The sequence below is a fragment of the Eulemur rufifrons genome, chromosome 2 (assembly GCF_041146395.1).
Source record: "Eulemur rufifrons isolate Redbay chromosome 2, OSU_ERuf_1, whole genome shotgun sequence".
Classification (NCBI taxonomy): Eukaryota; Metazoa; Chordata; class Mammalia; order Primates; family Lemuridae; genus Eulemur; species Eulemur rufifrons.
Window position 1 is genome coordinate 91976099 of NC_090984.1, and position 24248 is coordinate 92000346.

Sequence of the window (24248 nt, forward strand, 5' to 3'; positions counted from 1 at the left end):
CAACGAACCCTCCACTCCCGTTAGGCTCCTATTTCAAGATTAAACTTTGCATAAAATAAGAGGCGACTTTTTACCTGCTGAAATGGTGACAGTAATGTGAAATTAATTATCTTTTGAGTCTGTTATACCCACACAAAATGATCACAGGAAATGATATTTCACACGGAGACAACTATATTGCACTCTCTCCAAAATTGGAAATGTGAGAGTGAATCCAAAAGTGAAGACTGTTGATATTAAATCTTAGAATCCAAAAATAGAGGTGTAAACACTGCAATAGTCACAGTGCTTACGGTGTATAAATCAGCGCAGGCCCTCGTACTGCTGGCGTTGGCAGTCAAGCACTCCTGCCCCACACAGGCTAGCCACGTGATACCAGGGCTTTGCTGCATTTCATTGTTTGTGAACTGTGGATCCCTGAGTCCCAGAAAGTTACAAAAACTGGCAAATTAAGTGATTTGTGTAAAAGCCAAAGCGCACAAGTCGATAAAACAATACCAACACAGGGCTTTTTGAGAACACAAATTCTAAACATCTGCTTTGAACACTTTATGGTTCAAAATCAGCTAAAACTGAAAGAAAAATTAAGCCTCTTGAATTGTGAATTTTTTTAAAAGCACAGACAAAACACTTGAGGCTCCTGATGTATGTTTCTGACCACTGATTATGTGTTCTTAATTGAAATCACTAAAAATAAACAGGAAACACCGCCAAAACTGTCACTATCTCGTTCTGTGGTCTCTGTCTCTGTGCCCTTTCATTAGCAAAACAAATCCCTGAGCTAGCTGGTGAGTAATTAACACACACCTGACCTACATCTGACCATAGATTCTGTCCATCGTTCATTAATATCATTCCTCCTTACCCCAATACTAGTGCTTCCTAACAGGTTGGATAAAATATGCCACTTCTGGGGAGGACTGAACAGACAGCCCTCCCTGGGTGACACATAGCTGGCCTCATCTTGCGATGGGAGGGAGGGTGGGCACAGGAGTGTGAGTGTAAATTCCTCTTTACGAAACCAAGAGAAGGCTCTAGGGGCAGGACCTAACCACCCGCTCTGTTAGCTTACAGTTTAAATGTGCATTTAATCATCATTGCCTTCTGATTATTTTGCCCCTAAAATAACTACTCTTACTTTCCAGAACAGGATATAACAGATTTCCCAATCTGTTATTAAAGGTGGCACAAAAACAAAACTCAGCTTCCCAACGCTTTCTCTACTGCCTAAGCTTAACAAATTTTTCTAATTTTCCTAAGAGAAAAAGCCAAAAGTCCCTAAAAAGGAAGAGGCTTGCCTCATCCCAGACGGCGTTTTACCCTATTCTCTGAAAGGCCTTAACTTCTGCGGGTAGGGCCATTCCACAGTATGGTAAAGCAGCCCATTAACTACCCAACACTATCTGCCCAGCCCCCACTCCCTATTTGCTACCTACATTTCTGAAAGGTTGGAAATACCGTATTCTCCAATAGAGCTTGCTTATCCTGTCAAAAAATATACTTGCTCTCATCTTAGCAAATAATTATAACCGGTCCTGTTTCTACTCGGAAACATTCTTTCTTGTACCTGTTACCCCTCACCCTCCTTGGCATGCTCCTCCCTGCCAGAACCCTTCTAGTTTCCCTCCTCCACTGCTGGGCCACCCCACATGCCCACACTGAAATTGCATTTTTACTCTAAAAGTCCCTTATCTTCTCCCTCACTTTTCAGAGGCAACTTGCTCCTCAGAAGTCACTAGATAGCCTATCTCTTCTTGTTCTCATCTACAGATCAGCCAACTACCTCCTGGAAAAGACCTGCTCATTGTTTTCGTGCCAAATTCTTGCCTCAAGCATTACTGTCTCTGAGAATTTCACATCGAGGACACATGTTTTCTCAGCTTTTCCTGCTAATAATGCACAACTGTGGTATAACCAGCTTTCTCCTTAGAGAATCAACCAATAAACCCCTCTCTCTCATTTCTGTGTCTCCTTGGTACAGAAAAAGCCAAATGGTACAAACTAATACCAAGTGCTAGGATTATCCAACGCCCACGTTGTACATGTCACAGGAAATATTTCCTACTTTTTCATCCATTTTCTTGGCAGATTTTTCCAGAAGCATTGCTTATACCTCTAAACCAAATTTGCAGCTTCAAGGTTAAATTAAAAGATTGGAGAAAAGAGAAAGCAAAACTTGAGTGCAGTACTGTAACTCTGCGGTCCCCAACCCCCAGGGCCACTAGCCACTACCTCAGCTTTGACATTCCCCATCATTCGCATCATGGCCTGAGCTCCGCCCCCGCCTGCACCCTATCTCCCCCACCCACCAACCGTCCCCTAGAAAAACTGTCTTCTATGAAACTGGTCCCTGGTGCCAAAAAGGTTTGGCACGGCTGCTTTCTGCTGCCAGCTATTAGCGGGAAGGGGGAAGCATTCTCATTACAGTGAGATGATATTATTGGATATATCAGCGCTAGACAAGTCACAGCTGTCAAACAATTCTAAGTATATTAAAAACTCTCAATAATCTTTAAAGCAGTTAAGCCAGAAGGACTACAGCTTGTAAATGAAGCAAATAGCAATGAGTAGTTCACTTGCTTCCTGAGTGAAAACCTCTCTTTAGCACATTTAAATTAAGACTAAACACTTTAGGATCCCTGTCAGATTCCTTAAGAGAGAATTTGTGCAGGAGAGAAATGGCAAATTATCAATATAATAGGGATATAAATATGCAAATCTATCAGGAAAAAAATTATTTAGATGAACTAAAGGCAGTATATATACAAATGTGTATATAATTATAAAGACATGGACATGCAGATTTACAGGGAGTTCTCCCCAGAAAAGATGAAAATAAAATTTCCCAGAGAGTAAGTTTAAAATCAATTGTCCCAAAAAAAAGTATGGAAAGTCATCTTAAAGGACAAAAGAACTTTCAAGCTAGCAAAACCTCATTGTAACTAGAAAAACATATGAATCCATCTAAAGAAAAAGGTAAGTCTATCAGAGATGTTGGAGGTGGTACCATAAATAACTATAGCTACTTCATATACTTACCATTGTGCTAAGCATTTTTCACAATTTAATTTTCCCAGTAACCTTAAAAAGTTACAATGAAGTAACAAGCTTAGAGGGTTGAGACTTGCCCAAGATCATAAAGCTAAGTAAGTGGACAAATTGGGTTCAGGCCTGTCTGTCTATACCACTGATCCAGAAAGGACAACAAAAAGGAGAAGCAGGATGTACATACGTAAGTGCTTCCAAGGATTAGGGGGTTCATGATGGAGATGGAGGAATGTTCAAATCATCTAACTAACTCCCCTGGCCTCAAATTCAGTCTGACCAAGCAACTTAAGGATTCCTTGGCTGTCCATATAGCTCGCCTGCAGGGAGAGAAGGCACAGCTCAAATATATACAGCTATCCACTGGGCAGTGATTTTAACACTCTAAATTCATGCCCTGGCACTTTGCATTTTGATGAGTCTCTTATGAATTCAAGCAGTTCAACCACAAACAAGGCAGCAAAGGTGGGGTACCTCTACAGTGCAAGCCAGCATCACTATATGAGGAGGACATCTGGGAGAGGAGCCTGTTCTTTGGAACTTGAAATGGTGAGAGAGGGATTGAAGGAGCATGGAGGAGCACATGAACTTAGGGGATAGGATCATTTCGGGGACTGTAGCTGGGAGGGAGCGGAGAAGGGAGTTGTGAACTATACAGCACCCCCCCCAGGCCCCTCCTAGCCCCTCAATCACCACATTCTCTTCCATACTGGGAGGGGAGTGATAGGGTGGGAGAAAAGGTTAAGAAGCAAAGATAACAATTCAAGAATAACACAAAGGCAATGTAAAGCTCTTATAAAGGGCAGCGAGGTGGTAGGGGAAAAGGAGGGCAGAGGAAACTATTTTCCTAGGCAAAAAGAGAACATTTTAACCCCAGAGCACACTGTGGTCTGACCTCATCAGAAGCAGCAAAAAGATACAGAGAAGGGCTTAATCAAAGACCTTTTTAGTACTTAGAAGAGCTAGTCTAGGAAAAAACACAGTACAGAGACAAGAATACAATCTTTAGGATTTTTTTCCTCATTCCTACTAGAAAGAATGACTCCAGGGGAGCATTATGGCATAGCAGTTAAGAGTATGGGCTCTGGAGCCAGACTGCCTGGGTTCACATCTCAGTTACCCAGTTACCCAGGTCATGGCTTTGGACAAGTTTCTTAACTTCCCTCTACTTGCTTTATATTATCTATAAAATGATATCTATAATGATACTACCTATCTCACAGGGTTGCTGTGGAGATTGAATTAACTCATACAACATAGTTGCTGCAGATTATTATACTGCTAACAATGGAGTACAGGTGCTGGCGATCTTCTTCCATTCGTACATACCTCTGCAAAACTCCTCTAAGGATTAAGCATATGGCCATGATTCTAAACTGCATAACTATTAGAACAACCTACTGAAACTAACACAAGATAAAACAGAAAATCTGAACAGTCACACATGTATTTGAGAAACTGAAACACTACCAAAAACCTTCCCACAGAGAAAAATCCAAAATCCAAATGGTTTCATTGGTAAAAATCATTTTAACAGCTTCATTTTTCCTCTTTAGTTACTGCCATAAATGGGAGGACTCTGCTCCTTTCCAATCTCGTATTTTCCAACTCAGCAGCATAGATGTTTACTGAAGACATGGTAAAATCTGCCTTAAACTGTTCTGCAGTTAGCTATACCTTTGAACATTTAAGCATAAGCAAGTGATTTTCTCCCACAAAAATACATACAACATAAAATTTTGCAGTAAACATAAAGGGATTTAGTGAACCCATGAAATCAATCTAAGAGCACTCTAAGATCTAAATAAAAATTATTAAATGAGCATTAACTGGAGTAGCAGAGAGTGACAGTTTAAGGTGATAATTAAGAAAATAACAAAGTACAGGCCAGTTTCTCTACCTTTGAGAAATTACAAATGCTAATAATCTGCACCTAACCTTGAGCAGTGAATTTTTCCTGATTTCGTTTTAAAAATTTCTTTTGGTAATCTTCATTATCATAGCCTTAAATTCTTTCCTGTACACCAAGGAATTCTTTAATTTCTAGTCTAATTCTCAGGTTCTATCTTTTAGACTTACCCTATCCTCCAAATTTCCCAATAACGTTGCTTATTAAATGCCTTTCTCAAATATCACTCAGTTCTCTTCCATTGTTTGTATTTCTAATCTTATAAACTATCCACCTGCACCCAGCCACTCCCAGTTGCTCTTTTGCTACTAACTCACACCTACAGTTCTTATCTCCTTTGGACCGAAAGAGTCACCTCCAAGGCAAATTCTGGCCAAGATGCAGTCAATAGTCCCTCCTAGTCCATGGTTTTGTTTCCCACAGTTTTAGTTACCCATGGTGTAAGAACAATAAGATAATTTGAGAGAGAGACATCACATTCACATAAATTTTATTACAGTATTTTGTTATAGGTGTTCTATTTTATTATTAGTCGTTATTCTCTCATTGTGCCTGATTTATAAATTAAATTTTATCATAGGTATGTATGTATAGAAAAAAAACTTAGTAGGGTTCAGTACTATCTGCTCAGGTATCCATTGTGGGTCTAGGAACATATCTCCCGTGGGTAAAGGGGGACTAATGTAGTTATATTACTTATCAGATACAAGAAGACGAAAAACGGAAATGTTATATTTTACCCTGATAAGTTATCATCCCAAGGCTACTTTTAGGTAGATGCTATTTTATGGGAAAAAAAAACTCTCTCTCCTTCAGCTAATAAAGCATGTAGTGAAATTAACAAAGTACTCCTGAGAGTATGTGTAGGCAGACTCTGAGATCTTTAATTGCGACTTCATAATTTTCTACAAAAAGCATATTATTTTATTAAGAGACTAACCAGAGCTGTGATTTCTAGTTAAATCAAAGAATGTATAAAAGATAAAGCACTTGGATAACCAAGTGACAGGATATAATTTGAAAGTGGGACAAAACAAAGCTAATGGTGGCCAAGAAACAATAAAGGACTCAAGAAAAGATCTCAACAGAAAAGAAGGAAAACCCAGTGGACATATTTTAGCTTAAAACTACATTAGCTTTGGAAAATCACATATTCTATGACTTGAGGGATACAGAGATTTAATCAGAGATTGAGAGTGGGGCAGACTCTGAAACTAGGAAAAGCCAAGTCAGAAAGATGAAATATAAAAATAATAATAGCAAATGACCAGTGTGACATGGTTGTATACCTGTTGTAGAAGAAAAGTGATAGGATTTTACTCCAGTGAGAACAGTATACCCAATGTGTGAGCAATCATTATCTCTAGCCATTATCTCAACTTCCTCATACTTTATCCACTCCTCAACCCACTAGCTGCCACCTGTACCACTGCACTGAAACACAGTTATTCTCCGGAATCATCCAGAGCTGCATCATTGTTCTTGCTCTCCCCAGCCCTACCCCCATTATCATAACTACTGATCTCCATCTCCTACTTTCCACATCTAGGTCTCCTGTAGGAACCTCAATGTTAACACATCAAAGATCAACTCCTCAGCTTCCATCCAAAACTTGCTCTCCCTACTGCTGTGCCTTTCTCAAACAGCAGCATCCCAAAATTCCTAACTGCCAAAGCTCTCCAAGACTCCTTCCTCTCTCTCACTTCAAACATCCACAGAATGCTAAGTGGCTTCCGTTTTACCTCCTAAGTGTCATCCTCTCTTCTCCATTTCCACACCTGCGGCTGGCTTAGGCCCTCCACAACTTCTCCAATACAACAGTCCCATTAAGTGATTCCTTTCTGCCTTCAATTTCAGCCTCTGCCAATCTCTCTGCCCCACTGCCATTAAAATACAAATCTGGCCATGTCACTCCCCCATATAGAACCGTTCAATGGTTATCTATTGTCTGCGAGGTTCCTTCAGACTCTGGCCCACATCCACACCTTCAACTGCCACCATCCACCTCCTCCCACTCCCCAAAACAAACAGGCTTAATGCTGCTACAACACAGCACTGCTTGGGAATTCTTTGTATCACATAATTCTCTTATTTCAACACTAGTTCACAGCCACCTGAAAAAAAAACATTCATCCTTTAATACCCTACTCAGGCTATACTCATTCCATAAGGCCTTCCTACCTTCCAACTCTTTTGATCAACACAGTCTAAGAAATTGTAAATGGATTGTAAGGCCACACCCTACCTACCTTCACTTCCCTCTACTCCTTCCTTGCCTGTACACTTGTACATACTTTATGAGTACACATATGACATTGTCTTATTTGTTCACATGAGTATTCTCTCTATCTGACTGGGAGCTTGTTGGCAAAGTAAGACCCTAATAATATAAAAGTGTGACACTAAGTCACTTAAACATTACCTGGAATTAACTAACTAAAACAACGTCTTCACCAACAAGACTTCATCTCACACTTGAAGTATCACCAAAAGAAACATTTTTGAGAAAACAGATGCACAAATATAAAAAATATAAAACATACAGAGTTCAAGTTCAGGTAAATAAAAATTTACACAAGACTTGGAAAGCCAGAAATTCTAAGAAATCTTTCAAATGGATACATGGCAACAAAATCAAAAAGACAACATTAGCATAACGTGGTAAAAAAATATACCTAAAGGACAGAACCTTGACACTTGAGATGATGCAAACCAGAATAAAGCAAGGCCTAAAGGAACTGAAAGTACTGATTCTTCATTTTTCTATCAGATATGACCCCATGAGACACACATGAAACAAGCTACTTTCCAATGGTTTATAAACTTTTAAGAAAGGCAGAATCCACTGAAAATTTCTTAGACTGTGTTGATCAACACAGTTGGCAGTTTTCAGAGCTGGAAGGATGTGAGAGATCATTCTCAACTCCCTTCATTGACAATAGGAGAAACTGAAGCTTAGAGAAGAAATTACTTGTCCAAGACCTCACCATTAGTAAAGTAGAAGATGAGAAATGAGGACAGTGCCTTCCATATTCTCTGTCTGGGGCTCTTTCTACTATCCCACACTATTTTTATACAGGTAAGTTATGGGCTATCTTGCTTTACAGGCAATCTCAGACATATTGTGGGTTCAGTTCCACGATAAAGCAAGTATTGCAATAAAGTAAGTCATGCGAATTTTTTGGTTTCCTAGTGCGTATAAAATTTATGTTTACACTATAATCTATTAAACGTGTGATAGCATTATGTCTAGAAAAATGGATAGACCTTAATTTTAAAATATTTTATTGGCAAAAACTACTAATAATCATCTGAGCCTTCAGCAAGTTGTAATCTTTTTTGTTGGTAGAGGGTCTTGCCCTTGATGTTGATGGATGCTGACTGATCAGAGTGCTGGCTGCTGAAAGGTGGAGTGGCTGGGGTAATTTCTTAAAATAAGACAACAATGAAATTTGTAGCTTCAATTACCTCTTCCTTTCATCAAAGATTTCTCTGTAGCATGAGATGTTCTTTGACAGTATTTTACCCACAGTACAAATTCTTTCAAAATTGGAGTCATTCCTCTCAAACCCTGCCACTGTTTTATCAACTAAGTTTACAGAATATTCTAAATCCTTTGCTGTCATTCAACAATGTTCATAGCATCTTTAGGAATCAAACCATTTTCTTTGCTTATCTATAAGAAGCAACTCCTGCTGGGCACAGTAGCCTGTGCTTGAATCCCAGCTTCTCTGGAGGTTCAGACAGGAGGATCACCTAAGCCCAGGAATTTAAGACCATCTGGGCAACACAGCAAGACCCTGTCTCAAATAAACAACAACAACAAAAAGCAACTCTTCATCTGTTCCAGTTTTATTATGAGAATTGGAGCAATTCGGTCACATCTTCAGACTCCATTTCTAATTCTAGTTATCTTGCTTTTCTATCACATCTGCAGTTACTCCCTCTACTAAAGTCTTCAATCCCTCAAAGTCATCCATGAGGGCTGGAATCAACTTCTTCCAAACTCCTGTTAAGGTTGATATTTTGACCTCCTCCCATAAATCACAAATGTTCTTAATGGCATCTAGAATGGTGAATGTTTTCTGGAAGGTTTTTAATTCACTTTGCCCAGATACATCAGAGGAATCACTATGTATGGCAGCTACAGCCTTACAAAATATATTTCTTAAATATTAAGACTTGAGGCCGGGCGCGGTGGCTCACGCCTGTAATCCTAGCACTCTGGGAGGCCGAGGCGGGTGGATTGCTCAAGGTCAGGAGTTCGAGACCAGCCTAAGCGAGACCCCGTCTCTACTAAAAATAGAAAGACATTATATGGACAACTAAAAATCTATATAGAAAAAATTAGCCGGGCATAGTGGCGCATGCTTGTAGTCCCAGCTACTCGGGAGGCTGAGGCAGTAGGATCGCTTAAGCCGAGGAGTCTGAGGTTGCTGTGAGCTAAGCTGACGCCACGGCACTCACTCTAGCCTGGGCAACAAAGTGAGACTCTGTCTCAACAAAAAAAAAAAAAAAAAAAAAAAAGACTTGAAAGTCAAAATTACTTCTTGATCCATTAACTACAGAACAGATGTTGTGCTAACAGGCATGAAATCATTCATTTCTTTGTACATCTCCATCACAGCTCTTGGGTGACCAGGTGCACTGTCAAAGAGCAGTAATATTTTGAAAGGAATCTATTTTTCTGAGCAGTAGTGGGATTGAAATACTTAGTAAACAATGCTGTAAACAGATGTATTGTCATCTAGGCTTTGGTGTTCTATTTATAGAGCATAGGCAGGCTAGATTTAGAATAATTCTTAGAGGCCCAAGGTTTTTTGGAATGGTAAATGAGCATGGGCTTCAACTTAAAGTCACCAGCTACATTAGCCCCTAATAAGAGAGTCAGCCTGGCCTTTAAAGGTTTGGTGCCAGGCAATGACTTCTCCTCTCTAGCAACAGAAGTCCTAGATGGCATCTTCTTCCAATAGAAGGCTGTTTTGTCTACATTGAAAATCTGTTTATAGTATGGCCACCTTCATTGATGATCTTAGCTAGATCTACACAACTTACTGCCAACTTCTACATCAGCACTTGCTGCTTCACCTTGCACTTTTATGTTATGGAGGTGACTTCTTTCCTCAAATCTCAGGAACCAACCTCTGCAAGCTTCCAACTTTTCCTCTGCAGCTTCCTCGCCAATCTCAGCCGTCACAGAATTAAAGAGACTTAGGGCCTCACTCTGGATTAGGTTTTGGCTTAAGGCAATGTTGTGGCTGATTTGATCTTTTATCCAGACCACTAAAACTTTCTCCGCATCAGCAATAGGCTGTTTCACTTTCTCGTCACTCATGTGTTCACTAGAGTAGCTCTTTTAAGACATTGACTGCCATACTAGAAAAAAAATTTTTTCCCTTGAGTCCACAGTGTTTTATTACGAGAATAGAAGAAAAACTTCAAAAAGAAAATTATCCTTTCTAATTTAATTAAAAATTTGTTATTTTTTATTGTTTTCTGTGTGTGAGTTATAGGCAACTTGAAAAATAGTTCTCTTGGCTCCTGAGGTGAACAGACGTGTGAGTTACATATTCATATTCATACAGCTTCATATATATTCATACATACATATTCATACAGCTTCATGAGGCCCCGGGCTCAAAACTAGCGTGAGTTACATACAACTCATGCGGCAATTAATGTGTTAATTTCTTTTAAGAACTTTTCCTTTGCATTCACAACTTTGCTGTTTTTGGCACAAGAGGCCTAGCTTTTGGTCTATCTTGGCTTTCAACATGCCTAAATAAGCTTAACCGTTTCTAGCTTTTGATTTAAAGTGAGAGACATGAGACTCTTCCTTTCACTTGAACACTTAGAGGCTAAGGTTATTAACTCGCCTAATTTCAATATAGTTGTGTCTCAGGAAATAATAGGAAAACTTTAGGAGAGGGAGAGAAATGGAGAACAGTCAGTTGGTGGAGCAGTTAGAACACACACATTTTATTAAGTTTGCTGTCATAAAGGGGCACAGTTCATGGTGCCCCAAAATAATTACAATAGTAATTTTAAAGACCACTGCCCACAGCTCACCATAACAGATATAATGAAAAGGTTTCAAATGTTGTGAGAATTATTGCCAATACATGACACAGAGATATGAAGTGAGAACATGGTATTTGAAAAATGGCACCAATAGACTTGCTTGATGCAGGGTTGCCACAAATCTTCATTTTGTTTAAAAAAAAAAAAACCAACACCACAGTATCCTGTGAAATGCAATAAAACTAGGTATGCCTGTATTTTGTTTGCAAATAAAAGAGTTGCTTTTCTTTCTTAATTCTAGCAGTTTGCAAGTGGTATCCAGACTTAATTTAAATGTTAAAAATAGTTTCTACAACTCATAGATTACTTTCATTCATCACTCTTTTCTTCCACTAACAGAAATACCAACTCTCCAAGTATAGGTCCCATCAGGTTGGATCAAAGGCTTTTGGTATTAATGCTGGAACATGTTATCGCAAGTCATTACTTATCCCGGTTTGTAAAACCCTGCTATCACTTCTTTGATATTTCATTAAAAGCACTACCATTTCCCTCACTAATCCTAGTGAAGTAGTTTTGTTTTATAGTAACAAGAAAGAATAGGTGGGAACAATGACAGTGCAACAGGCAGGATCAACTAGGAATTACAGAATTTGAGAACCAATGAGACAACGGAACACAATACATCTCGCTGGTAGGGCATTTTAACTACACAGACAGGAACTGTGAGTTCCATTAATGATTGTAAAATCAAGTATCTAATCACAAAATCACCAAAACATAAGAATAGTAGTATTTATTGAATATCTGCCATGTGTTAGTGACTGTTCCAAGAGCTTTACATATATCATCACTAATCCTCACAAAATCCCCAAAACGCAGGTATGATACAAACGAGGAAAGTTGAGCAGCGCCAGAATTTCTATATACAGGGGCTTAAAGGTGGCAAAATGGAAAGGAGTAGGGTGCACCAAGTGGGGCTTGGTTCCAATGCTTCTCACAGAGCAGTAGCACACATTTTTTAGACTGTATGCATTTTTGAGATGGTGAGAACGATGATGTACAAAGAAATGCACAGCCATGTTACTTATGTGGAATTATTTATGGGTGGGGGTGGGAGAATGTATAGCCACCCTCCCCTGACCCTATGTACCTCTTACCACTACACAAAAACTGAGGGCCCCAAAGATAAAATAACTTGCTCACATTGATGCAGCAAATAAGTTATGGCCAGAGCTGGCTCCCAAAGGCTTTTTTCCCTTTCTACTCTATCACAATACTTCCTTCTCTATAAATGTCCCAGGTTGTTTAAGTACCATACAAAATTAGTAGTTAACAATTTCACAAATCACCAGATACAAAAAATAAATTATACTTCCAAGAACCCTAAACTACCATCTAGAAAGTTAATTTTCTAAATGTGTACTACAGATTCAACACCTCCTAAAGTAAGGCTCAAGTATATTTTGAAACACATAACAAATGATAGCAGTCTCTATTTTCTTTGGCTGGGGAGTGAGGGAATGAGGGAGAAGAGAAAATGGTTTTCCTTAGGAGACCAAAGCTGGTTTAGGACCATGCTGGTTCTTAAGAATGAAAGCATTTGTGGATTATGCTAAACACTAGGTTTAAAATCTACATAATCCAATGACATTCAATATCTTAATCATAATTTGAGAGCTTGAAATGCCTATATTTTAGGAGGGAATTCATTCACTCATACAACAAATTTCAAGTAGACCTGGGCAAGAAGGCATTAAGGAGCCATAGAGATGTACAGGACACAAAGTGCTTATAGTCTAATCAGAAAAATCAGATAAATGTGTAGAAGGAGAAAAAGTAACAAATGAACAAATTCCAAAAGAGTGGTTTGCCAAGATGCAGAGGAACTGAAGGAAGGAGAAAGCACTAGACTTTTTCAACAAACAACAGCAGCACTTTAAGCCAGCCCTTGAAGGGAAAATGAGAATTACAGTTAGAGGTGGGAAGGTGGGGAATACATCAAGATCTAAGAAACAGGGATAAAAAGAATTCTCATTCATTGCTTGAGTGCAATGCAAAATGGTACTGCCTCTTTGGAAGACAGTTTGGCAGTTTCTTACAAAATTAAACATACTTCTTAAACTCTTACCATATAACAATTGCACTCCTTGGTATTCACCCCAAAGAGTGGAAAACTTATGCACACACAAAAACGTGCAGATGGATGTTTATGGCAGCTTTATTCATAATTGCCAAACTTGGAAGCAACTAAGATGTCCTTCAGTAGGTGAATGGATAAACTATCCAATAAAATATTACTCAACACTGAAAAGAAATGAGCTATTGCGCCATGAAAAGACATGGAAGAACCTTAAGTATGTGGTACTAAGTAAAAGAAGCCAATCTGAAAAGAGTGTATCACCACTGTGTGATTCCAATAATAAGACATTCTGGAAAAAGCAAAACTGTGAATACAGTAAAAAGATCACTGGTTGCCAGGGAGTTGGAGGTGCTGGGCAATGAGAAGGTGGGGCATAAAGGATTTTTAGAGCAGTGAAAATACTCTGATACTATAATGGTGGCTATAAGTTATACATTATACATTTGTCCAAACCCATAGAATGTACAACACCAAGAGTAAACCCCAATGTAAACTGTGAACTTTGGGTGATAATGATGTGTCAATGAAGGTTCATCAACTGTCACAAATGTACTACTCTGGTAGGGGATGTTGATAATGGGGGAAGCTGTGCATGTGTGGGGACAGGGGTATATGGGAAATCTCTGTATCTTCCTCTCAATTTGCTGTGAACCTAAAACTACTCTAAAAAATAAAATCTTCAAAAATAAACAAACAAATACACAGATGTTCTCACACAAGGGCAAACTGATGTGTGTATGAGGATACTGACAGGGTACTGCTTAAATATGGTACATGCACATAAGATGTATCATGCAGCTGTAAAAAGAATGAGGCAACTTTATATGTACTGATACATATTGCTAAGTGGAAAAAGCAAGGTACAAAAAGTGTGAATAGCATACCACCATTTGCGTGCTTACAAAAAACAATATTTATATATATATATGTTTATATATGCTTATATACTCATTAACTACCCATGGAAAGATATCGAAAAAAGTTATAAACAGTGGATACTGCTGTTGGCTGAGGATACAGGTAAGCTAAAACCAGGAACTGTGCTCTGCAGAGGGCAGGTAGGCTAGAGAAGATCCTAAGTATCGGGTTTAGAGGTTTAGATAACATGCAAACTCAAGAGCAGGGTTTCTCAACAGTGGCATTATTGACATTTGGGGCCAGATAATTCTTTACAGTGGGGGTTGTCTTGTGCATTGTAAAATGTTTTTTAGCAGCAACCCTAGCCTCTCCCACTGGATGCTGGTAGCACCCTCCTCCCACATCTGGTTGTGACTACCAAAAATGTCTCTAGAGATTGCCAAAAGTCCCCTGTAAAGCAAAATCACCCCTGGTTGAGAAGCACTGCTCAAGAGCCACAATGATAACTATTAACCTATACAACATCCTAGCACTACATTCCTGTAAATTAACAACAAAACCAATACAAATTCAGACATGGATCTGAAGAATATATTGGGCAATGTTTTGAAAATACCTTCAAACATCAGTCATAGGTTTTCAAGCTGAGATCATCAAGCCCCTTCCCAAATCTGAACTATAATTTTTAACCATATCTACTCTATCACAAATGTCTCTTTTCTGCATTGGCTGAATACAAATGGTAAGAGCTAAATAGAAAGGCTATATAGATGTCCAGCACTACACAGAGAGTGTGCTAGATGCCCCAGTGGGCTTCCCAATGAGGCACTGACCCTTTTGGATCTCTGTGGCTTAATTTCACAAGTCAGTAGACCAGCCACCTCCCGCAGCCCACCCGCAAATAGCATGTACTCTCTAGATCCAAGATCTCCTAGGATGCCAAGGAAGGCAACCCTCCCACAGAAATCTAATAGAATATCATATTTTGGCTCAGTGTTTGAAAAACTAATATAATTGTTGACACAATAAGAACATAATTACTCATTAGGCTAATAATGTTTCCTCTTGTAACTCCTAATGACCACACAAAGTGTAAGACACTGTTCAAAAATCATGAAAGGCATCACCCCTGATTTCAAAGAAATTATAAAGAGAAGGATTAGTTACAAAGCCAAGAGAGGCCTTAATTAGATTCTACAAATCACAATTTTATTAAGCATAAAGCCATTTCTAATACACCACAGTGAGTAAGGAAAGAAATATCAAGACATCCAACAGACTTGAATATTTTTTAAACACAAATCTAAAACTTTTACTTTCCTGTGTCTTTTTTTCCCCAAAGCCAGAAATCCAATAATACCCAGGCAATCTTGGCTTCATATTTTGAAGTCATTGATTGCTTCAATACTGTTGGTAGTTGAAAGTTCTGGATTTCATTCTCATGAAATCATGCTCTTCAAATTCTAGTATTGTGTTGACTGCTTTTGCTTAGCTCTCAGAAGGTTGGCTCTCATTTGTGGAGGTGACCTCCAATGACCTCACTCTGCAATAAATACACCTGTGAGTCGCTATGGAAGATGCTTAAAAGTGTCCGCGGCGAAAAAAAGAAACTCACCATTCTAACTACTTCAGGGTAAGTCTGCTCTGTCAAACAGCCTCTGCTTATTGTAATGTAGTCCACCAGTTCATTAAGAGTGGAGCGCTTGTATTCTTTCATTTTAAGATCAGATAGCGTGTCCATGAAGTCAAAAATGACACAGCACTGCTGAAGTTTCTTTAGGAACAGTTCAGGCTGCTCTGAGGATGGAACGTCTAAGAAAAAAAAAGGAAATGGTGTAAGTCTGTCATCAATTTCCAGGTAACAGGAATTCTCTGTGAAAGTTACTTCAAAAGCAAGCTCAAAAAAATAAGAATTCACATGACAACAGTGTTCTTTTTAACAGTTTACACATGGGTGGGGAGGGGATACCATACCCACTACTTCAGAGACTTTGTTTTGAAAACTACATTGTACCAACAAAATTGACTGTATTTGCTATTCCGCAACCAAGGATTAACCAAAATCCCAAAAGCCTTTAGAAGTTTGAAGCAAATTTTAACCAAAAACACAGCAATGTCAATACCCTTAAGTCCAAAAACACTGAAAAAGGTCAAACTTTCCCTTATAAGGTGAGGCCAGAAGCTTTTACTGTTGGTTTAAATTAGTTTTACTAAAAAATTTCAAAGCAGAAATGTCAGTCGATTCATTTTAATTTCATGCTGACATCCTTGGTATTTAAGGCAATTGTGTGTTTATATTTTTTGTTTTGCTTTGGCTTGATCTCTATGAAGTTTCTTTGTCAAAAAAACTTGAAAAATCTGCAAAATGAAACAATACCAACTGTCTCAAAAAGAGCACATCAGTAATAGGAAAACAAGGGCAAATTCTACTTAAATCTACAAGCTTCCCTTTTGACCCATCTCCTTCCTTTACAGAGGGAGAAAACCACTAACGTCTTTCTTAATATGTTCTCAGAATAGACATCTGTTCTTTTCCCACAAACAGCAGGTCAGACATTTGGTTTGGTGTTGTTTCTAAAAAATATGTAGAAATTTTAGGTTATTTAAAATTCCCCAGCTAGAAAGAAACCTGATCTACAGTTGGACTTGAAATACACTAAGTTGTAGACAGACAGCTCACTCCACTCCTGTCTTCATTCCAAGATTTCATTATCCCAAACTGGAGCTCCCCTGGAGAGGCAATGAAAATCATGACCAGGGTAGGCTCTGCTGCCTTCCCCAGGGTGATTAACTTATTGATCCTCAGAACATCCTTAGAAATAAGCAGGTGGCATTAAAGTAAGCAGGTGGCATTATTCTTCTCCATTTTTCACGAAGAAAATTAGAGACAATGATTGAGGTCGCACAATGAATGAGTTATGGAGCCGGGCACGGCGCCCGGATCTCTAACCACACTCCCACGTTCCCTTTGTACTAATCAAGGACTCTAACAGTGTTTGGCCAGTCACTTGCAACCATCCTCAGTTACCAGCCGTCTAGTAAATGTTTTACCACAGCCTCGTGGCTTGGGCTGCCCACACCCCGGAGGCGAGTGCAACAGCATACAGTACCCACCTTACAGCCACCAGTAGGCCCAGGGGAGGGGGGCGAGGGCCAGCCTCGTAGTCACTGAATCCACGTGACTCCTCTCCATGACCCCCCTCCCCTCCTTATATCCCGCGACTCAAGTGCCAGCCCAACTACCCAGGACCTCAGGGGTAATTAATTCCCACAAAACCCTGCCAGGGTAAACCTAGATGAAGGTGGATACAACACCTGAAAACATAGGATTTCTTTACCAGATATTAGAGAACAAGAAGTAGTCCATATTTTTGAAGGTATATAGCATCACTGCTACTCTAAGATGTGAATTAACTAGTGAGTTTCCCCTCTCCTATCACTCTTATAGGACCCCAAAGGTATAATATATTAATATCTTACAGGCAAATACTTTGAGATTTAAGTTCAGTTATATGTCTCATTCTATGCCCCTAGATTTAATCAGTTTTAAAACATCTACCCTTAGACATTAAGAACTAAATTCAGTCAAACCAAGCTTTCTCTTTAAGTGCTACCTGCTTCAGGTGTTTAAAATAAACAAACAAATATCAAATAAAGCTGCTTATGAATATGAATGTATACCCTTAACCAACGGCTAATTACATGCACACGACCATCACAGTTAATTACTGAGATTTTCTGAGTTATACATCAGACCCCATACCTGGAAGCTGAATGGGAGTATTGATACTGCAAAGGGAGCAAGAAAAAGCTTATTAACATAACATTAGTTACAGGTTAAAATCTTCAGGGGAAATTTTAATTAATTCAATTTTTGATACAGTGACTTTAATAAAGCCTAAAAACCAGAAAATCTACATGGAAAACTCCTTAACTTAGCACATATGAATTATGAAAGTATCTACGAATTATATAGCCTTTCCTCCAAAAGCAAATGATCATTTAAGCCATGACAATAACAATTAATGTTTGCAGTCACTGCAGTAGTTCTCAAGAGATTCGTATATTTAGCAATTCAAAGAGTTCAGACAGTAAACAGTCCATTTTTTTAATGTTACACAGTTGAAATTTACCCTTTATTTACACAAATTGTCACATCATAGATAATGTGAAACAGGCTATCCACTCATACATAGGAACTCTACATTTATTGAACATGCTGGGTACATTTACCGGGCACTATTCTAAACACAAATATGATATCTCATTTAATCCCTATAACAATCCTACATATTAATAGTAGGTACTATTTCCAACTTAACAGATGACTAAATCAAGACACAGAGAGATTTGGTGACTGGCCCAGAGTGATACAACAATAACAATGGAGACAGGGTTCAAACCCAGGAAGACTGGCTCCAGAGCCTGGACTCTTCACCACCATCCACCATTCAAATACAGTGAAAGGCCAGAGTGATACCATACTCCAGAAGCAGGGCGTGTGCAAAGACAGACGAGGAGGAAGAAAGTAGAAAGAAATCAACAAATTAATCTCCAACATGTTCCCATTCATGCTAAACCCTTCTCTATCTCCCCTCCAGCCAATTCCCCAGAGATGAACACATAGAACAAAAGTTGTGATTTATCCTTTATCACAGACTAAATTCTTCTGAAATAACTTCCTTCATTAAATTAAAGAACTTAAGCAGTCAAGATTAACCAAAAGAAACGGGGGTGGATTCCCTTAAAGAGGCAATTCCTTTATAGTAACAATTTAAAAAAATTTTTCATTCATGCTGAAGGATAACCTAACTAGCCGGGGCTCTTCCTATAACATTTGGCCCTCAGATTGCCCCATATAGCTAATGCTGCTCCCAACCTCCTCCCTCATCCCCCCAGCCCCAGGAGGATGTGAAAAGATAGAATGCGAAAAGGCAGGACAAGCCAGAGATCAGAGAAGGAACAATGTCTGAGTAGTCCAGGAGGTTTCCAAGACATAACAAAAGTTTAGTGTCCACATAGCCAGTCCCTAAAATAGATACAAATATTCTTTTTAAAGAAACATTTATAAAAAGGATCATGTACTAGGCCATAAAGAAAATCTCATAAATGACAAAAAGATATCATGCAGGCAGGGAATTCTGACCACAATGCAATAACACTAGACTTTAACAACTCAAAGCTACCCCACCTCCCAAATCTAGTCACCTGGAAATCTAAACACTTCTGAAATAAGATAGAAGAAAAAATATTATAGTCATTTAGAAATAAATATAAATTAGGATAATTAAATGTCATCTTAGAATCCCAAAGCAGACCAGGCAGAGGATGCTTCTGTCATCTATGTTCCAATGGAAACCTCTGGCCAGCAGAGTCTATCCCTGCTCTCGAGGGAGGGATCCCACAGAATCACAGCCCCCATAAATAAATGAGCAATCAATAAGTGGTTATGTAATACCATGAAGGTCATTAGCACAATGACTCATCTATCCAATGTTAGTACGTGTTTAAAAGGGAGAATAACTGATCCAGTTATCACAGCTTGGTAAGATCCCATAAGGTCAGATTCCACTACTCCGGAAGAACTCTTAAAATTAAGCTGATTTTCAGAATATGTTTCTCACCCAAGAAAAGAATGCAGTGACCAGCTAAGTTGTATTTCTCACTGTATTGTCTTTCTCCTCCCTTTTTACCATAAGTCATTTTCCCCCATATGCCTTTTATATCACCATCTCCCAGGATCCTCCTATTAATTTTTCATCAATAAGCTGAGGGAAATGACTACTCCTACCTCCAAGGTGTTCATAGCCAAGTAATTTTAAAATTTACAGATGTGACATGTAATGGGAAAATGGACATATAACTCAACACAGAGGGAAGGTCCAGATTAAGAGACAAATATTTAAGGAACAGTCAACAGGCTCTATACACATTTTAGCCACAGCCCACCTCCCTATAAATTAATACCTCCCCCCACATCTCTCTCAACACACACACGCGCGCGCGCACACACACACACACACACACACACACAAACTCCTCTCACTCTCATTATGATTTCAAAGGCTGGTTATTGATTTGCAGGAGAAGCTCATTCCTCTCTAGTAATCCGCTTCAATTATTCCATCCTATCTAATGTTTGGGGAGCAACATCAGGGATCCAGTATTAGCCCACTCTTTCTTGAGGACTGGCTCATTCAGGACTTTGCAAAACAAAAAGCAGCAACGGTAGATGAAATACATACGCACCCATATTGAGGTAATGGGCACATTAAAAGCCCAGACCTTACCACTATGCAAAATGTAAGAGAGTTCAACTTGTACCCACTAAATCTATTAAAAGTTTTTTGAAAAAGGAAAAGAAAAGTGTCCAGTGTCTTTTGGGTTTGGTGCTCTGGGACCTCAATCAAATGAAGTTGAAAATTAGAATATTAACTTTGCACTTGCAATTATGCTAGCCAAGTAAATAGAGAAGCCCGTATCATATTTATTGGCCATAATATCTATTACAAGAAGGTGGACTGGTTTTGAAAGAAGAAAAAATAAATTAATAAAGAAGATGTAAGCTAGTAACTTATTTACACATAGACTATTGAAATATATGTAGAAATACAGTGAATAAATATTTCTATAAAATGTTCATATATTTGCATTGGAAGCTAAGCTATAACATTATTTAAGCTCCTAATGAATACTGTTATATAAAATATAAATATTATAAATATTTAATGGTTATATTATTCAATGAATATTTACAAATTACATTTATAATACTTATAATATTTTCATTCAAAACATCTGAAATACAATCCTTCTATATTAACAATACTTTGCACCTGAAAATGTCCTAAGCTATTACTTACGTGGCCCTTTTACTTCCATTTCTCCAACTCTCATAAAAAGTAAAGGGACCAGCACAGAATGAGCATGGCAATCTGGTCTCTGATCCCTTACAACTTTCCCTTGCGGTGTACAAATCTCTATCCATGTATGTTATCAGTCCCTCACAGGCAACCCTCCATAAATCTTAACAAAATCAGTGAGAATTTTACTTACATAAGGTATAAGAGTCTATATTTGGAGAAAACTAGGAATAATGTCTCATAGTTGTAAGGAGATGTTTAGTACTAAATTATTAAGTAGTAAATAGATTTAGCCTTGAAAGATTGAAGTGAGATACACTTGTACATGTGATAAAATACCTGTCTGTCCATGTGGCCTGTCCAAATCACTGCCACCAATTTTACCTCTAAACACATATACACGCAGCATTCCGTTTTTGTAGCACATACTTCAGGAAACCTAAAAAGAGTCCCATTTTATTAGTGGAATTAAGCTTCCATTAGGAATTGCTTTTGACACCCAATATATCACAGACATAACCAACAATATTTCATCAAAACACAGAGACAACTATAAATCTTTATAATGAATCAAATAATAAACTTGGGCTTCATGTCCTATGAACTGGAGCCAAATGTAACACGTTGATTACACAATACACTTCAATGCACATAAGAAACTAACCCAAAACCAACCTGTTAACTAAAATAAGTATTAAAGACTTGACCATTCAAGTACTTTATTACTGTATTCAAAGAGGTGGGTTCAAAATGTTTGCTGTTGGTGGTGGTGTGGTGTTTCTACTGCTAGGCATTTGTAGCTTATAAAAGTGACTCAGGTGATTTCAATGTGTGGCTAGGGTTGAAAACCACTGTTTTTAAAATAATAACTTTAAAATTCTTCTTTCATCCCATTCACCTTTGAAATTTTTTCTCTCTCAGTTTATTTAAAGTTAGCAGTGAGACCTTTCAGTTGCTAAGCTAAAGGTCCCTGGAAAAATCTATACAGTAAAAGCATTCCTTCTTGGCCTTGGCTATAAATAAATGAATGTGTAGTTGGCTGCTTTTAGAACTCTTGCCAAACTATTAGGAAGCTTGAAAAACACTTTGCTGATTATTAGGACACATTTTTTTTTTCCTAGCTTCAAAACACATCTCATAGAATGGCTAACACAGATACAACATTATCGAAAGGATAAGACCAAGGTGTGGGTACTAATTAAACAACAAACAACTGAAAGGACTTGAAATTTCCAGGTAAAAAGAATGGAGACAACAATGATCATGAACACTTACTACTGCAAAGCACTATACTAAGCTCCTGACACACACTATCCCCTTTAATCCTCAGAATATCTTATGTGCAACCACAATTAATATCCCAGATTTTCAGATGAAGAAACTGACGCCCAGAACAACTAAGTCACTTGCCCAACATCACACACTAGTAAGGGCTGCAGCTAGCATCCAAACCCAGGCAGTCTTACAGTGTGGCCTACACCAATAACATCATGATGATGATTGCAACTAACAACCACCACCACCACCACCACCGCCGCCGCTGCTGCAGCTATAGATATATTTCCATCGTCACAACCAGTTATTTAATTGTTTAAGAGGCCGGGCTCTTGCCTGTAATCGTAGCACTTTGGAAGGCCAAGGAGGAGGATCACTTGAGGCCTGGAGTTCAGGACCATGCTGGGCAACATAGCAAGACCCTGTCTCTAACAAAATAATTTTAAAAATATTAGCAGGCATGTCGACATGTGCCTGTAGTCCCAGCTAGTTGGGAAACTGAGGCAGGAGGATCACTTGAGCCCAGGAGGTTGCAATGAGCTATGACTGTACCACTGCACTTCAGCCTGGATGACAAGAATGAAACCCTGTCTCCAAATTGAAAAAAAAAAAAAAAAAAAAAAAAATTTATGTTTACAATGTCAGGTTCACAAAAAAAAGAAAAATTTTTTTTTTAGTTGCTTAAGAGAAGTTGCAATCTGAAAGTAAAGGAAAATTTGATTGACTCTTCTACAAACAATTACATATTTTTAAACTTAAAAGCATAAAATCAGCTTTAAACTGGTGAACAATTGTAGCTGGATAAATTTAATTTTAAAATAATAATAATAATATATTAATTATATTCTTCCCAGCTTAGACAACCAACATGTATTTATTATTATTCTTTCATGGAGCTCTCCAGTTTCCCTTTCCCAAAAGCTAACAAATATGTGCTCTCCAATTTATAAAGCAAAAACCAAAAGTCACCACTACTAATGCAGACTAGTGTGGCCTAAACAGCAAAATTACACGATTCAGGGCTTTCACGTTATTTTGACACTATGTTCCAATCAGAGAGGAAATAAACTCCATGCATGCACACACACATGCGCACATGCACACACTGATAAATACTGTTTTTAACACTGCCATTAGTTATCCTTCATGTTTTATCTTCTAATGCCAAGGTCATCACTGAAACTTGTCAGCACAAGAAATAATATATTTAAAAATTGATCAACTCCTAATTATAGGTGTAATTATTTTCCTGCCACCAAACTCACCACAGGACAAAAGCCACCACAGCCTCTGACTGACAAGGTCAATGTCTCTATTATTAATTCATTTCCTAAGGGCTTATTTCCAGGGGTAGAAATGCCAGGAGGATAGGGACTAGGGCCTTTTTAATATGAGGAATTCCTGGAATTTGCTAGGCTATACCAAAAAAGGACTGCAAAAATTATACAGTATTCTATAGTACTCATGTCAGTGGTTTCCTCTTTTGAGGATTTTACATACTAGTAAAATTACGCAAAAAAGAGCAGGTTGTAATTTTTTTTTTTCAGGTAAAAGCATTAAAAAAATAGCTACCATTTCTTTTCACTGTAATTTCATAAAAATAAAGGACCTTCATAATAACAAAAGAAGAGAAAGGATAATCTCAGGATAAAAGACAATCCTGGCCGGGCGCGGTGGCTCACGCCTGTAATCCTAGCACTCTGGGAGGCCGAGGCGGGTGGATCACTCGAGGTCAGGAGTTCGAGACCAGCCTGAGCAAGAGTGAGACCCCGTCTCTACTAAAAATAGAAAGAAATTATATGGACAACTAAAATATATATATACAAAAAATTAGCCGGGCATGGTGGCGCATGCCTGTAGTCCCAGCTACTTGGGAGGCTGAGGCAGGAGGATCACTTGAGCCCAGGAGTTTGAGGTTGCTGTGAGCTAGGCTGAAGCCACGGCACTCACTCTAGCCCGGGCAACAGAGTGAGACTCTGTCTCAAAAAAAAAAAAAAAAGACAATCCTTCCTTTAAAAAGGAGGGTTGCCAATCCTAAACGTACACACACACACACACACACACACACACGCGCGCGCGCGCACACACACACACACACACACACACACAGAGTTGTGTATTCTCTCCCTTGACC

At 38.6% G+C, this 24248-nt stretch overlaps 1 protein-coding gene across 4 annotated transcripts in view; it reads right to left on the reverse strand.

Moving 5' to 3' along the window:
* The window catches only part of PPP2R5E (protein phosphatase 2 regulatory subunit B'epsilon), a 138344-nt gene that overhangs the window by 52209 nt on the left and 61887 nt on the right, over positions 1-24248 (reverse strand). For all 4 annotated transcript variants that reach the window (XM_069487370.1, XM_069487359.1, XM_069487349.1 and 1 more), the window contains exon 3: positions 15592-15788. In XM_069487370.1, the coding sequence (XP_069343471.1) occupies positions 15592-15788 (197 nt within the window). The remainder of the gene's footprint in view (positions 1-15591; positions 15789-24248) is intronic.